This window comes from Haliotis cracherodii, unplaced genomic scaffold, assembly GCF_022045235.1.
Source record: "Haliotis cracherodii isolate W230 unplaced genomic scaffold, xgHalCrac1.p SCAF_19, whole genome shotgun sequence".
Lineage (NCBI taxonomy): Eukaryota > Metazoa > Mollusca > Gastropoda > Lepetellida > Haliotidae > Haliotis > Haliotis cracherodii.
Window position 1 is genome coordinate 1,536,809 of NW_027266274.1, and position 17,276 is coordinate 1,554,084.

The 17,276-nt window shown below is 41.2% G+C and overlaps 1 protein-coding gene across 1 annotated transcript in view; it reads right to left on the bottom strand.

Moving 5' to 3' along the window:
• LOC139466998 (CCR4-NOT transcription complex subunit 11-like) overlaps positions 1 to 9,327 on the bottom strand; it is a 77,967-nt gene extending 68,640 nt beyond the window's left edge. The window contains exons 1-3 of the mRNA XM_071248703.1: positions 8,853 to 9,327; positions 5,516 to 5,624; positions 4,524 to 4,658 (exon numbers count right to left, since the gene is read on the bottom strand). Coding sequence (XP_071104804.1) covers positions 4,524 to 4,658; positions 5,516 to 5,624; positions 8,853 to 8,890 — 282 coding nt within the window. The 5' untranslated portion in view covers positions 8,891 to 9,327. The remainder of the gene's footprint in view (positions 1 to 4,523; positions 4,659 to 5,515; positions 5,625 to 8,852) is intronic.
• Positions 9,328 to 17,276: the final 7,949 nt, after the last annotated feature.

A 17,276-nucleotide genomic window follows, 5' to 3' on the forward strand; every position in this document is an offset into this window, starting at 1 on the left:
ATTGGTCGCTGGTATAATAAGAGCAGGACCTGAGTTGGTCAGACAGACTGAGCGCACATCAGTGTATTTTCTTATGTAGTGGTCGACAGGTCGTGAGTCTATAAATCGTGTCTGAGAGGATCTCGTCTGCGACAGACATTAGGGCATGAGGAGCTGGTTTGAGCCTTGGAATCCCCCGCTTTGGGACAGTGATCGGCAATACAACGACAACAACGTTGTAGGTAATCTATAAACGCCAAGTTTGTTAGGGAATGACATTCAGCACATCCGGAACCTAGGGCGCACTGTCCCTGATAATCGCAACTTAAGGAGTGAGGATCCGATGTGGAAAAGGTACTTCTGGATTGTTTGAAAGCAGGACGTTGTTTATCTTTTTTCCCCACATTTATAGGCCATAGGATACTTGACAACTTGGCAAAGGAAAACAATATTCTCTGATATTACAAACATGTCACCACACGGCGGTGATGAGAAAGAGAATGATTTTGTAGAGGTGTACATGTGGTAAGTTCAAGCAGGCACGGCATGCACAAGAGGCACGAAATTGACCTAGCTTTTGGATCCCACATAGGATCGAAGAAGAAGGGAGAAATGGAAAGTGTGAAATAGGATAAGTTTAAAAATATGAAAATTTGTCACTTATAGTGTAACCATAGAGCTGTATATAATTTTTGACATTTTACAATAAAAACGCACGACTAACCATTGGTCCGGGTCCTACTCAGTACCCACCAGACCAAAGTTACCCGTCCCAGCCTTACATACTGACAATACCTTCTGAGTTAATCTGTTGTGAGTGAGTGTGTGTCTATGATTTTACACTGCTTTCAACAATATTCCAGGAAAATTCTGGTTGGGTGAAACACCAGAAATGGGATTCACACATTTACCCAAATGCGGAATTGAACTTGAGACTATGGCATGACAAGCTAACACTTTCACCACCAGGCTCCTCCACAGCCCCAAGGTGACTTAACCCTCCAGATGTGCTCCCCAGCCTTGGAATGAGGTGTCGACGAAAAGGTGTAATGAGGTCGCGAACTTTGTCAAGGAGACGCCGTCTCAGACATTCAGACAATTTCCTGTCACTGGGGTGATTTGGTACATGCAAGTATGCGTCCTGGATGTCTAGGTTTATCAGGGCATTGTGTGCCTGGATCAGAAACTGAGTAGAAGATGAGGGAGGATGAAGAATGTGTGATACAGGTGCCATTACAGTCCACTGGAGGAGCTGTGACTGGAGGCCCCGAGAAACCTAAAGTCACCAGAGGGGCCGAGACACTGGAGGTGACGGTGGAGCCTTGTATCTAGTTATGGGTTGTTGAAACATAGACTGCATTACGCTTTGGTATCAAGCCGCGTCCATGTAGGGTGTTGCAGGCGGATGGAGAGTCCCCGAGTACTGTCCGAATCTCGGAGGCGACTGAAGAAGAGTGGAGAACTGGTACGACGCCACTAGAGAGGAGCTCAAGTGAGTGAGCTCAACGTTGGGCATCAATGGATGATGAGGACGTGTAATTCAACAATGACAACATGGATGCGTCAGTGATGAATCAACGACGACAGGAAGAGATTGAGATGGAGGGGAGGAGGCAGAAATCGCCCCTGACGAAGCTACAGGCTTGGTGGTGAATGCCAGGGGATCCCGCCTGGGTGGGAGTAGGTAGCAGCTGGTGGTGGGGAGATGGGTTCGGACAAGTCGGAAATTCTTAATAAAGATAGGTGCTGCTTGTGGGCACAGATGGTGGTGCAACTGAGACATCAGGGGTGTGGGCCCCACCCTTATTTATTTTCGTGACACTTGCTACAACAGGGCATGTATCTGCAATGATAGCAGAGCGTAATCAAAATGCGTTTACACCCGATTATGTATGCTGTAATCATTATCCCAGTCTTGTGGGTTTACGAATAACAAGTTTACATAAATAACACAAAAAAGCACCAGTTTAATAGCAATCTTATCGCTAAGGTATAACAAACAAGAAGTTGCCGGAAAGGGAGGCGGCACCGGGGATAGCCGCATGGAATTATGTCTCAGGTGACTGCGCCTGATGAGGCGTCTAAAGGCACAAGGTCAACTGACATGATGGGATGAGAGATGACATCAGTAGACAAGGAGACATGTCAGCTGAAGAGTCTCAAGTGATGGCAGGCTCCATCGTAGTTCTGGAGCAAACAGATATGAGGGCTGGTCAAAAAGTTCAAGTTGAAAGTGATAGGGGTCAAAATGGACACAGAAATGGAAAAGAACGAGTACTGAGCAGTAAAAGTACTCCCCAAGAAATTCATGACAACATGTCACAAGCGTACAGGGATAAGTGCCCTAGCTATTCCACTGTTAAACATTGGGCAGCTATGTTTAAGGCTGGGATAACAAGCCTTGATGATGACCCTATGTCTGGACGTCCCTCAAATTCCATCAATGAAGATTCAATCAAGGAGATAGAAAACTTATACTGTCAGATAGACGTATCACCATTACTGAACTTGAGGTAGAGACAGGTCTAGGCCATGGATCCATTAAAACTATTATTCATGAACATTTACAGATAAATAAGACATCTGCTTGTAGGGTGCCAAAGTTTCTAAATACTGATCTAAGGAAAAAAGAACTGACATTGACAGAGAAACCTTTGAGCTTATTCACAGATTGAGGAGAACTTCGTCAAATTCAAAAACAGATATGTAACGGGTGATGAAACATGGGTCTACCACTATGATTCCGAGTCAAAACATCAATCCATGCAATGGCATAATTCCACTTCTCCGGCACCAAAGAAATTCAAGTCTTCAAGATCAGTGAAGAAAGTTATGGCCACTGTATTCTGGGATGCAAAGGGTGTGATCCTTGTTGATTACTTAGAAAGTCAAAAGACGATTCCTGGTGCCTATTATGTTGATTTGCTTCATCACCTGAGAGATTCTTTCAAAGAAAAGCAGCAAGGAAATCTGACTGCTGGAGTTCTACTACTTCATAACAATGCCTTTTCTCATGCCTCTTGACTTGCAAAGGGTGCTGTGCGATACTGTCGATTCGAAGAGCTTCCTCACCCTCCATACTCAACAGACTGGCACCAAGTGATTTCCATCTGTTTCCTAAACTGACAATGATGACCACAAATCTGCCGTAAATAGGTTTTTCAGGGTGGCTCCAGAAAACATCTTCCTGACTGGATTTGAAAAGTTTCACTATCGATATGAGAAGTGTATTGAAAAGCAGGGAGATTATGTTGAAAAAATAAAATAAAAAAGACTTTAACAATTGTTGATTTTGTTTGTGAGGTTTAGAACTTTTGGACCAGCTCTCTAGGAGGGGGAATGACTGTATAAGAATGACGAACAAGGCGAGATAGTCCCAAGGATGGATCCACCCGATGACGAGCATGTATGTGTTGCTGAGGCAGTGGATGTGACAGTCGCAGGTTTATGATAAGAGTTTGAGGACTGGTGCAGTAGTTCTTCATTAGCCTTTCTTCGGAAGTTAGCTAGGTAAACATTGAAAAGGACAGAGGATAAGTCGGCACAAGCTCGCATCGCTGGTCCAAGGAGCGGGGAACTGGCAGTCAGGGCAAAGGCAGTGGGGATCATAGGCCAATTCTTCCCATGGCAGTCATCGCCAACCCGTGACACCGCCCCCAAAATGATCACATTGTCCATAACATCTCAACATGGAAGATGACAAACAAATCTAATTGCAAATAGGGAGTGGAAGCAAACACGACCGTTCACTACGGGCGATGAAGGAAAAAATGAGGATTAGTACAGGAGCATGCTGGGAGCAAGGTGGTCAGAGGGTGTGTTCCGGTGATTATTGCTTTCACAATGTTCTACACTGTTATATAATCGAAACAAGAAAGAATTTGGCATACTATTGACATGTTTGAGGAGGGTAACAGACAGAAATCCAATCATTGTGTTGATGTAAGCACATCATGTATATCGCAAAATGTTAAACTTTGAAGCTTTTTACTGAATGTTACAATTTAGTGCATCGTAATACCATATGTGTCATAATAAGTGTGTAGGATGCTTAAAAATTGTGACAAACTATTCAGTATTGCAATAATAGTTACTATATAATCATATTCTCCTTCTAGAGAATCTGTAATATACAGTACACTACAAACTTTTATGTAAATGTCTGGACTTAGTATGGCTTATGAACATTACCTACAGATTGGTCTAGAGGTTGGCAAGGGGCTGCTTTTTGGAGAAGAGCTCTTTCATATGATGACTACAGTAGTTGGGACAAAGAGAATACAGACTTTGATGTTTCACATTTCCCTCCATTTGTTTCTTTTCCTCTTACTTTCTGAGAGGGTTCAGAGAGGGTCTACTAGGTTGTGATAACTTGTCCCCAATCAATTCTTCCTTGAATACTTGTTTACATCAACAAGCATGCCAAGTTTCAACTTTATTGGTTTGTGAGAAGTTCCATTACATTCACTTCACTTTCCGTCAGCTGAGGTAAAATCTACATATCCCCTAGCAGAATGTCGTGAAAACAGGTGCAGTATACCCACCAGCAAGTGAACAAATACAGATGCAAAGGGATTAGCAGCAATGGGCTCTGTTCTGTACATCTCATAGATGAGGTAAATGGCAGCCAGTTTCTGGGTGGGATGTGGTAGAAGGTCCCGATTCTGTAGCAGTAGTACCTAGAGCAAGAAAGTACAAGAAGGCTTATATGCAAAACCTGCCAAACAAAGTGAAATTGATGCTGCTTTTGCCATTCTACCTGTAGAGCTCCAGGTAAGCTGCGTATCTGCATAAAATACGCATCAGAAATATGCAGTAAAATAGAATCCAAGCGTATCAAGTACGCAACAAACATTACAGATACGCTACAAAAATAAAACTTGTGCCTATCATCAAAATATTGTGAAATAACCCTGCGTATTCGATTAGAAAATCAGCAACTTATTTTGAAATTCTAAACGGGAATTCTGGCAACCTTGCCAAACTCCACGATGACAGTTACATCATGATCATTTGCCATCTCACTTTCTAGTGGAAGTATCGTGGTATTTTTTAGTCCTATAAAGCTCTCGAACCCACACGACACCAGTTTGCAGGGACTAGATGAATAGTGTTTTTAAATATTTAACTTAAATACCCACATGTGTAAAAACTAGTGGGTAACAGAAATTTGAATACCGAGATAGAATTACTGATACCCAATGATTTTAAAATGCATGGGTAAAATACCCACAACACCAAAAGCTTATCTGTAGCTCTGTACCTGTCACTCAGAGTGTTTGGTAGCTGGCTCATATCGACATGGACCACATAGTTTTTGTTGAAATTATGTAACTCAAACAAAGCTTTTTTTGTACCACTTGACCCTAACCATGATTTCAGCGACCTGACATGGGTAGTTGTTGGAGATGGAGCTGTCTTTGGCACTACAAAACAAGCCTATCCAGCCTGTTACATCATGATTTTTTACACTACATGGCACATTATAGGTTATTGTTATGGATAGGAGACTTTCCTTCTAACATTGTTACCATACCAAGGCAGATCCCACTTTGAAGTGATCCTGTTTGTTGGAGAAGTAATGATGGAAGCTGGAGGCCAGCCCTTCAAATGTTTGTGTTTGTGTTGCATCCTCTGAGAGAACACTGCAAACAATGACAGCATAGATGAGACTCATGAAAAAGGTAAGCAACAAGAATATTTTCAGGATAATATTTTATTTAACACAAGTTGGAAGTTATTGAACCATGTAATAGCAAAATAAAAGATATAGGCACAACAACCAAAAGTGACAGAAAATGCATCTTGATGATTTTACAACATCTAGTTAATGTGGGATGGCCATACAAGATTCATTAACGTGTATGCCAACTGTTGGCACGACTACAGGTTTGTACACGTCTTGGCATGGACCAAATGTGATGATCAAGTTGCTGCTGATTAATATCCTGACATTCTGTCTGCAAAGACTGCTCGAGTTGACCCACACACTGGGGCTGAAAATGGAGACCATAAACCCGTCTCCCAAGGATGTTCCATGCATGTTCAATCAAATTGAGGTCCTGTGACCTCGCTGTGTAATATTGTCGGCCTTGAACTCACGAGTACGCATGAATGACATGGTATTTAATAATTCTTCATTTGGATAATGTGACAGAAAAGCGTGGTAGGGAACACTGTAAGGACAATGTGAATAATAGTAAGGAACGAGGGAGGCATGAGCATGGCTAGTGATGACAAAACGGTGAGGTCGCTATTGAATGAGAAGTGAAAAAATGTTCCAGGACAGTTTCCAGTAGCCAAAATATTTGACACAAAACCATTTTATCCTTTTTGTGTGAAGAATATTAGGGACGGGTATAGAATCTATAATAGCCACTAAACGGGTACTTAAACCTAATCGTAAAGGGGATCCAAGGGCTAAGATAGAGTCTGGGGTAACCTACCCTAACAGTGGCAGCATTTGGATGTGTCCAGCACCAATATTATATCCCTAATAAACTGCATTCTTGTGCATAATAATGAAAATTAATGAACCGAAAAAATAATATATGTGTATTAGTTCCCATTTATCATGTTTATAACCATTTTAGCCACTTGAATTACGAGAAAAACAAAATAAAAAATGTATAACAAATAAAAGTGCTTTAATAAAGTAGCCCTTGCTATAAAATGCGCTGCTCAGGCAATATTTAATAAGTTTTTAATTTGAAGTTTACACGACATACGGCTTTTCCATAGGACGAGAGGTCGGTCACATGACCGCGAAATTGACGTTCATAAGTGTTAGAACGACACAATTTGACGTTCATATGTTTTTCATGAGGCCGTGTTCTTGATATGACATAAACACTGACGGACTACTTCCACATTCCTGGGGAAACCCCTCGGCATTCCCTAACACGAAAACATACATAAGCGTTCTTTCTGATCATTTAGAACCTTTATTCCTGGTCTCAGCATTTCAGTATACATTGAGAAATGTCAGAGAGCATGACTACATGATTGTTCACGAATATCCTCGCTACGGCCTATCCTAATGAACAAAGAAAGAAATGCACATCTAAACTATCGTAGTATCGACTCCATTCGTGTCTAGGCTGACATTGACCGTCTCCAGCAATCTATGAATTTGCCTTCGTGGCCGTTTGACGCATCTTTATTCATCTTTCAGTGCTCGGCCAGTTGATCAATGATGACTAACACATGTAACCACCACAGGTTCATTAACAACTTCAGAAATCTCTCCCGTCACGTTTATCGTGTCGACCATTTTGACATCTTTTACTTGATGTAAATGTATTACGACGCGCTGTCATTGTCACTGACTTACTGAGGTAGTTCTTTACAGAACTTTCTCATCTAATGAGGACATGATTTGAACACATGTGCTGCGTAAGATGTTTCTGAAGAGCAAGTTGTGCATCAATACGCTCTTGTCACCTCTCTTTTTGAGGAACTATTTTACTCCGCGACATAGCTGGTTCTTGTATGGCTGTCAGTGTAAACATGAAGTCACACGTACTAAATAAAATTGTGTTTAGATCTTGGCCTCCATCCTTTGATATAAGAAATTGTGATAAAAAAATTATAAGAATTGACTTTCACTTTGTGCATGTTGTGTGAGTTCGTTGGAGTATGAACCTTCAAAGAGTGAGGGCCAAACTGTATGAACGTCGGAGCTTGCGAAACGTCTTGTTTGGCTCTCACTCTATGAAGGTTTATACTCCAATGAACTCACACAAAGTGAAAGTCAATTCTTAAGTAAACAAATATTCAAAACTCTCAACACCGCTGGGCGTAATCAATGACATTGTGTGTAGACATGATAGGTCACTGGGAGCGGCTTATGCACACCCGATAACCCCTAACGTCACAGGGCATTGTTTCGCCGGTGTGACTGGCAACAAAATATTACAAATTACGTCATAGGTATTGTCACAAGTTTGTGGTACTGTATTCCAAAGGTATTCCTACTTTGTCACCTCAAAACTTGCCTATTTTAATCAGACTTTATTTGATTATGATTTTGCATCAGAACAATTGTATGCACCGATATTGTATCGGCTGCTGTTTGTAAACTTCCTGTCTATAATATCATGTGACTGATCAAGATGTGCATCTATTTTTATCTTGACTGTAATCATGTGACATTGACTAAATGGCACCTGATCGACTCATCTTGCTCGGCGAGGTATTCTCGCTATATAAAATTAACAACACATGGTCACTTGACCATCCAAGTGTTAACAGAAACAAATGTTCTGAAAGGTAACACTGCAAATTTAGTGTATTGGGATTGGTATTGGAGACGTAGCAGAAATACTTCTTAGGGGCTCGAAAACCCATAACAGGAGGACATGCATAGCAGATTTGCATTTGGTAGATCTAGATCTATATTTAGAATTGAAAAATCAAATGTAAGGGGAAATGTTGATATAAACATAACATTTAAAATTAATTAGTTCTTTAATCGGCTCGTTATTTAATAATCAATCATTAATAAAGGGACGGACGTCTATCTAATAAAAATGTGTTCTGCGTATTCTCGTAGGCCTATCTCTTAGTGATTTCATTTAAGTCCATGATAGTTCGAAAACTATCTGTTGGATCTGAATGCTGTAATAGTTAGGCCTTGTCGTGGCAAATAACAAGTAACACTCGTTACTGTAATAAAAACATTCGGCTCTTCTCTCTCCGTATGATCGAAAAACGAACTTTCAGCAATGCATTTTCCGAATATCTGTTTTCCGTCATTCCAGTATATTTACACGATATAAACCAGATGGTAGTAAAACTCTGACATATTTTACTTTAGTTTAACTGTACTTATGGAATAATAAAAGATCATGATGCATGAAATGAAAACAAACCTTAGAAGAGATGCGAGTTCCTTCAAGGAGAGCGCCATCTTTATTACCAAAACGGCTCTTTACCAAAACGGCTCATATTTCACTGGCAGAAACAGCCGGAAATTGTTAAACAGAAGTGAGTAAGGTTTTACGACGCCTTTAGCAATATACAAGACAGGGGCCACACTTGAAAACGGAATAATAGACACAGATCTAGAAGCATATTAAGACATCTCAGATAACACATCTAGTTTATGCAGTTTGAATGATGTCTAAATACATCCGATTTTCATCCTCCCCTGCATTTCCTTCGAAAGGATGTATTGTAGAGCCCTTTTAGAATACAGTACCACAACTTCTCGGAAGGACGATCTCTGCCGTAGGTCACATGTCTCAAAGACAAGCAACCAGTTTTGTGTGAGAATCCGTCGGACGCGATCTCGCGACCTTATGATTGTTAGCCCGACAGCTAACCGACTGAGCTACGTCCACACTGTGAAACATAGTGCAAATGTACCGTCATGCCTACGATATGGCGCGAACTGAAAACGGCTCCTGGCGTCAGGCGTCGAACTCGCGAGTACGCATGAATGACATGGTATTTGATCATTCTTCGGGTGGATTTTGTGACAGAAAAGTTTGGTAGGGAACACTGTAAGGATGATGTGGATAATATACTCAACAACAAAAGTTCATGTGGCACCAATATTTTAGTGTATTTTTCAAACAAGTAAAGTTTGTTTTTCAATATTGTAGTAGGTACATGTATGGAATCAAGTCACAAAAACGCAACTGCTACAGAAAAGCATGCATCCCACGCAAAAGTTGACTAATATGCAAGCCTCATGCATTTCACTACCCACGGGATTCCATATGCATTGTTTATTCAACATTACGAAATGCCACGCCTGTCCGAAAATGAGTGTCTGCGAGCCACCGGTATGCTTGAAGCAGGATCGAGTCAACATGGTGTTGCAAGACAATTTAACGTCCACAGAAACACCATTTGGTGTTTATGGCAACGTTGGCAAAGGAGGAATGCAGTCAGAGACCATCCTCGGGGTGGCAGTCCAAGCATAACCAATAATCGACAAGACAACTGGATTCGAACAACACACCTACGAAATCGATCCCAGCCAGCAACAGTGACTGCAAGAAGCATCCCTGGCCTTCGACGAATATCTTCACAAACCGAACGTCGTCGCCTCAGACGTGCAGGGATTGTCACCAGAAGACACGCCAGACGTCCCATTTTGACAGGAAACCACCGCCAAGCACGTCTACAGTGGTGTAGACAGCGTCTACGCTGGACGGCCATGCAGTGGGGACAAGTTCTATTCACTGACGAATCTCGTTTTCACCTCAGCCACAGCGATGGACGGATTCGAGTGTACCGACGTCGAGGTGAACGTTACGTCAATCATTGTGTCATGGAAGGAGATCTGTTCGGGGGCGGCAGCGTTATGGTATTGAGTGGGATTACAGCAAGACAGAGGACCCGTTTGATAGTGGTAGAGGGAAATCTCAATGGACAGCGCTACCGCGACGAGATCTTCGGCCCTGTTGTGCTACCGTTTTTGCGTCGCCATGGCCCAGGCATTACCTTTCAACATGACAACGCCCGGCCTCATATTGCTCGACTGGTGTTCTCTTCAACAAAACAACGTGAATGTCATACCCTGGCCGGCTCGCTCCCCTGATCTCTCACCAATCGAGCACATGTGGGATGAGATGGATCGGCGCCTTCGACGTCAACCACGTGTTCCACAGACACTCAAGGAACTTCGAAACATGCTCCAGCTGATATGGACAGATATCCCAAAGGACTTTGTGCGACGCCTGGTCCAGTCCATGAGACAAAGATGTGTTGCTTGCATCGCAACCAGAGGTGGACACACACGCTTATGATTTGTAAATTGACATTTTGGCATGTTTATGGGGTTTTTTTTACGCATTTTCTGAAGTCAGTATGGCAAATTAAACCCATTTGAACACTGGCAGGAGTCTTTTATCTGTTGCAAACCGAAATTGTTTCAGATTTGGTAAAAAACATAACTTTGCATTAAATCTTATTCAATGTCACAGGAACTTTTGTTGTCAGTATATATTTATGGACGTCAGCATCACTGGTTTCCCCATGAATTCTATCATTGAATGCTTAATATGTTTACGTATCGAACTCTGGCAAATCTGTCCTTCTAAAAAGAAAATTTTATCAGGGTAAAGTCCCGCCTATCTACAGAGTTCTGTGTTATTTCAGTGTAGTGAAAAAGTTTTCTTCGATTTTGTCATTGCACAATTATCGGCATGGAAATTCAGAAAACGCCGGAAAATGCACAAAAAACTACCGAATGATTAAAAATGATGAACGCATTAATACACCAAAACTATCTGCCTGAAACAAATTTAAAACTCTGTATGCTGCCTAAAATATTATGTCAGAACATCGAACACGACTGATATTGAAAATAAATTGCAAGAGATTTAATGCCATTTGATTTGATAACCACAAAGTGATTTTGTTTGCGTTTGTATTTATCATAAACCTAAAACAATTAGGTCATGCCCATTTTAAGAACTGACTTCAATCTGTTTGTTACGGATTTGCACAATGTGTGCACTACAGTTGTTTTCGTTTGTAGTCACTTTCATAAAATAAATTATTGAAATCCATTCTTAAGTAATATATCGATCTTGGGCGGGGGTGGTTACTGAAGAAGAAGAAGAACTTTTATTTGCATGAAGGCCTCGGGCCCACAAACAATTACAGTTCACAATATACCAATTGTTCACAGATGCAACGGTAAAGTGACGTGACACATGACTTATGTCATAATTGAATTGTACTACTTGTTCTTTTTGCATAAGCGTAATATAGGAAACGTGATAAACTATTTAAGACTGATTCAATTGTTATTACACATAACAGATTTGAAATGGTTCAAGCTTGGATATCGGCAAAGTTTTGCCAGTAAGTATTCTTTTCTGATATCATTATAACATGAACAAATGAGTAAAAAATGAAATTCATCCTCTATACCATTATTACAGACTGGACATATTCGAAGAGACTTTTCTATCGACAGATATCTGCCTTCATTATTCTTCATTTTTTTTTAAATCTTACAATTATGTTTCTAAATTTTTTTTCACACAAAACTGAAAGATATTTTTCAAGTTCTAAAAGACTTTTAAACTCTCCAGTTTTGGTAAAACATGTTTATACAAGTATCCTTAAAAAGTCGTAGAAATGAAAGCTGGTTCCCAACTGTTTGCGATATCCGTACAAAACCAAAGCCATGAGAAAAAAGAAGTAAACGAATGTTAGAAGCCCATGTACGGCGTCCACAGTTATCTAAATACAATAAAATATTATAAGCCTTTTTTGGCCATCTGTCTTCATTCATATGAATTAGATTTAAGCCAAAACTTAAGTGTTCTAACATAGGAGTTGATGTACAGTGGAAAGCGACCCGTTTCCCCGTAGGTTATAGCATTTGGGGTTTGTTGTCCTACTTGCAGGAATTTCCTACAGGCTAATAGATGAACTTTTCCCAATTTGTCATATTGCTGAAATCCCCACACTTCAGAGCCATATAAAAGTATAGGTTGTATTTGCGAATCGAATATCTTAAAGAACACTGACTTTGAAATAAGATCAATTTTACTTAAAGTTGCAATCAATTCGACCAAAGCTCTTTTTGCTCTTAGTGCTAGATCAGATATACTACAACTGAATTTTCCTGATGAATAAAAGGTAAACCAAGATATTTGTAGCTTGACACTACCTCAACCATTTCCACCCTATAATACCAAATATCCTCTTTTGAAAGCACCCCACCTCGTCTGAATACAAAAACTTTTGTTTTTTCCAGATTTACCGTCAAATTCCATTTTCTGTGCGGGTTTCTAGAATATTCAACTGAGTCTCTAGCCCCGTGACACTGTCTGATGTTAAAATAACAACAATATCAGTATCTTTATTAAATCAGAGAATATCTGTACACCATGCTTTCCATTAGAAATAACTTCATTTGATAATTCGCTTATGAAAAGTGAAAATAGTAATGGACTCAAAATACATCCTTGTCGTAGACCAGTAGGGCAGTCAAAATAATCTGTGAAACCTAGATCACATTTTACACACGATTTAACACTTTTATATAAACTTCTTACAGCTTTTAACATTTTACTACTTATACCATAAGACATTAAGAGATTCCACAACTTATCACCGTTAACAAAATCAGAGCCTTTCTAAAATCTACAAATGCCGCATAAAATTTTGATTACTTTTTACATAAACATTTCTGAATAATAGCATACAGAGTATATATGTGGTCAGTGGTTGCATAACCCTTTCTGAAACCGGCCTGTGTTTCAGGTATTCTGTTCTTGATGTTTGCCAGTATAGTTATTCGTTTACTTAAAACAGACGTGTAAACTTTACCTATAACACTGAGAAGTGAAATGCCACGATAGTTATCAGAATTACTTTTCTCTCCTTTTTTATGAACAGGAATGATAAAAGCTTTTGACCAAACATCAGGAAAAACACCAGACCCAAATATTCTATTAAATAACACATTCAGAAAGGGCATGACAACATTTTCAGAGACTTTTAACATTTCAATTACCACATCATCTATACCTGAAGCTTTGCCATCTTTCAAATGAGATATATCATTATGTATCTCTTCATTTGTTATAGTGGAGTCCAATATATACTCTTCCTCATTGTTTACCACATTAGCACAGTTGGGTTCTAGATTTACTTCGTTGTCTATATGTTCGATGAGGAGACATTCTGATCACAGAAGATATCAGCATTAAACACATTGCTAAAATGGTTAAACCAAGCATCACTGCTTATATAATTTTGTTTACAACACGGCTTAGATATACCTCGGAGAAGTTTCCAAAACTGTTTTTGATTGGATATAACTGCTGTCAACGCCTTCGCAGTCTTTGTCTTAAATTCAAATTTTGACTTTCGGCAGACAAATTTATATCTGTACAGTATTGTACAGTATTGTCTTCGGAATAAGTTTGATTAATATATCCGAAATAGTCCTTAAGATATTTCTTAGCTTTACGCCTAGCTATCCTACACTCATAACTGTAAAATCCATTTCTAACATTTTTAGGGTAAACTGGGTTTTTTCATACAACTTGCAGCATCTAGCAAGGTGGAAACAAAGATATCAAGAGCTGAATTGATGTTGACATTAACGCTAGCCATGAGATTAGCAGAAGTTGCAAAATAGATCGATTTAAGGTTTTCAACAAATGTGTTGACATTATCCACATTCCACTGGTATTTGGATGATCTACATTCTGTTGAATCATCTACTTCTACAGTACTTATGGGTGGCCTGTTAAAATATAGGAACAAGGGCATATGTTTTGAATCTAGCCTCTGTTCGACTGTGAAGCGAGTGAAGTACTAGTATTCAAAAAGAGCAGGAGAGGCAATAAAATAATCAACAACACTACAACCTTGCTCAGATACATAAGTAAATTCACCCTGCTCATCCCCCTTGAACCTCCCATTTATGACATACATGTTGAATGCGAAGCAAAAGATTTAACATTTTACCAAATCTATTCATAAATGTATCCTTTGAAGATCTCTCCCCGACATGCACAGGTTCCTCCTCAGAGAATACACTTGTTTCCTCATCATTACACGGCTCAGGGGGATTATTGTTATTACCAGTACGTGCATTTAAATCACCTCATATCAGTACGTAAAAATCTAATAGTTCAGATGAATGTTCAATCAACCACTGTTCCACTTGTTCCAAACTTCTTCTTTTTCCTGAGGAATCATAGTAGTTTGATCCACATGGCGGTATGTACATTCCGAATAAAAGAACATCTTTATCACAACCGAATAGGCATTTAGATAATTTTATGCAAATGGCATTATCAAAAGGGTGGTTATTGTTGGTCGTCCCGACCTTGGCCGATCACGTGTTGACCCATGCTGTTGAAACCGATCCCATAGCCTTGTGATGGTGCTGGGCCCTACATTGAAAACCCTGGCTACATTTGATCGGGATTCCCGTGCCTGCAAGCGGCCTAGGACGTTGTTCTGATTCCATTCTGCTGGAGGAAGTATCGTGTTGCTCTCGCAGTGTGGGCACGGGCGTTATCATGCTGAAACTCGTGGTTGCGGCGACGTGCCAAATGAGGTATGGCGTGTGGTCTCAAGACTTGATCAATGTACCGAGCTGCTGTGACACCATTGCCTTTCCCAGGACCGATGTTCTGGAAGACCACAGGGCCGACCCTCTGTGCAAGACCAATTCCATCCCGCACCATGATGCTCGGACCACCCCACGAGTCTCTCTCAACAACACAAGCATCCGAATAACGTTCCCCACGGCGTCGCCAGACTCTCTCTCTGTCATTTGCTGTTGAGATACACTAACGGCTCTCGTCTGAGAAGAGGGCTCTTCTCTACTGCATGCTGGTGGCGCCAATGGTGGTGCTTGTTGCCCACTGAAGACGGTCCCTGCGATGACGTGGTGTCAGAATGGGTCCTCGGTGTGGCCTGTGACAGTGGAGGTGTCTGCTCGTCAATCGTCGACGCATGGTGTCCGCACTAATGTGTCGCTGGTGTGTCCCCATGTTCTGTCGAGCAGTTTCTGCAGCAGTAACAAAGCGATCTTGAAGATGCTGTCGCACAATCTGACGATCCTGACGTCGGGTGGTGGTCCTTGGTTTTCCACTACGTGATCGGTCATCTGTAGTGTTGGTGATCTGGTTTCAGTTGCTGGGGCCTATATATGGTCCTTACGTGGACTTGAAATGCATTGGCTACTTGCCAGGCGGTTTTTCCAGCTTGCAATCGTCCAAGGGCTTAGTGTTGCTGATTTCTTGTCAATCTTGGCATGTGGCAGCAATTCAATAACGAGTGAATGTTATCCGATCTGGGTGGATTTTTATAGGGCAAGAAATGGGGGAACGCATGTACATTTCAATTTGCACGGAACTCACGTGCATCGGATTACCATGGCCGTTGCCGTAGTATTCGTCACACAAAAACGTCGAGTAAAAGGGATGAAATGGTTTTGTGTCGAATACTTTGGCTATACTGGAAACTGTCCTGGAACATTGACACAAGCCACTTTCACCGGCTACATTTTTTCAGCGCTGTTGTGTCGTCACAAGCCATGCTCATGCCTCCCTTGTTCCTTACTATACTGAACAACAAAAGTTCCTGTGACATTGAATAAGATTTAATGCAAAGTTATGTTTTTTACCAAATCTGAAACAATTTCGGTTTGCAACAGTTAAGAGACTCCTGCCAGTGTTCAAATGGGTTTAATTTGCCATACTGACTTCAGAAAATGCTATGAATTCATAAAAAAACATGAACATGACAAAATGTCAATTTACAAATCATAAGCGTGTGTGTCCACCTCTGGTTGCGATGCAAGCAACACATCTTTGTCTCATGGACTGGACCAGGCGTCGCACAAAGTCCTGTGGGATATCTGTCCATATCAGCTGGAGCGTGTTTCGAAGTCCCTGGAGTGTCTGTGGAACACGTGGTTGACGTCGAAGGCGCCGATCCATCTCATCTCAAATGTGCACGATTGGTGATAGATCAGGGGAGCGAGCCGGCCAGGTGACGAAGGGAATCCTGAACCAGTCGAGCAATATGAGGCCGGACGTTGTCATGTTGAAAGGTAATGCCTGGGCCATGGCGATGCAAAAACGGTAGCACAACAGGGCCGATGATCTCCCTCTACCACTATCAAACGGGTCTTGCTGTAATCCCACTCCATACCATAACGTTGCCGCCCCCGAACCGATCTTCTTCCATGACACAATGATTGACGTAACGTTCACCTCGACGTCGGTACACTCGAATCCGTCCATCGCTGTGGCTGAGGTGAAAACGAGACTCGTCAGTGAATAGAACTTGACCCCACTGCATGGCCGTCCAGCGTAGACGCTGTCTACACCACTGTAGACGTGCTTGGCGGTGGTTTCCTGTCAAAATGAGACGTCTGCATGGCTGGTCTTCTGGCGACAATCCCTGCACATCTGAGGCGACGACGTACGGTTTGTGAAGATATTCTTTGAAGGTCAGGGATGCTTCTTGCAGTCACTGTTGCTGTCTGGAATCGATTTCGTAGGTGTGTTGTTCGAATCCAGTTGTCTTGTCGATTATTGGTTATGCGTGGCCTGCCACCCCGAGGATGGTCTCTGACTGCATTTGTCTGTTGCCAACGTTGCCATAAACACCAAAATGGTGTTTATGTGGACGTTAAATTGTCTTGCAACACCACGTTGACTCGATCCTGCTTCAAGCATACCAATGGCTCGCAGACACTCATTTTCGGACAGGCATGTCATTTCATAATGTTGAATAATCACGTAATTTTGTTGATTTTCGGCACGTTGCTAAACAATGCATATGGAATCCCG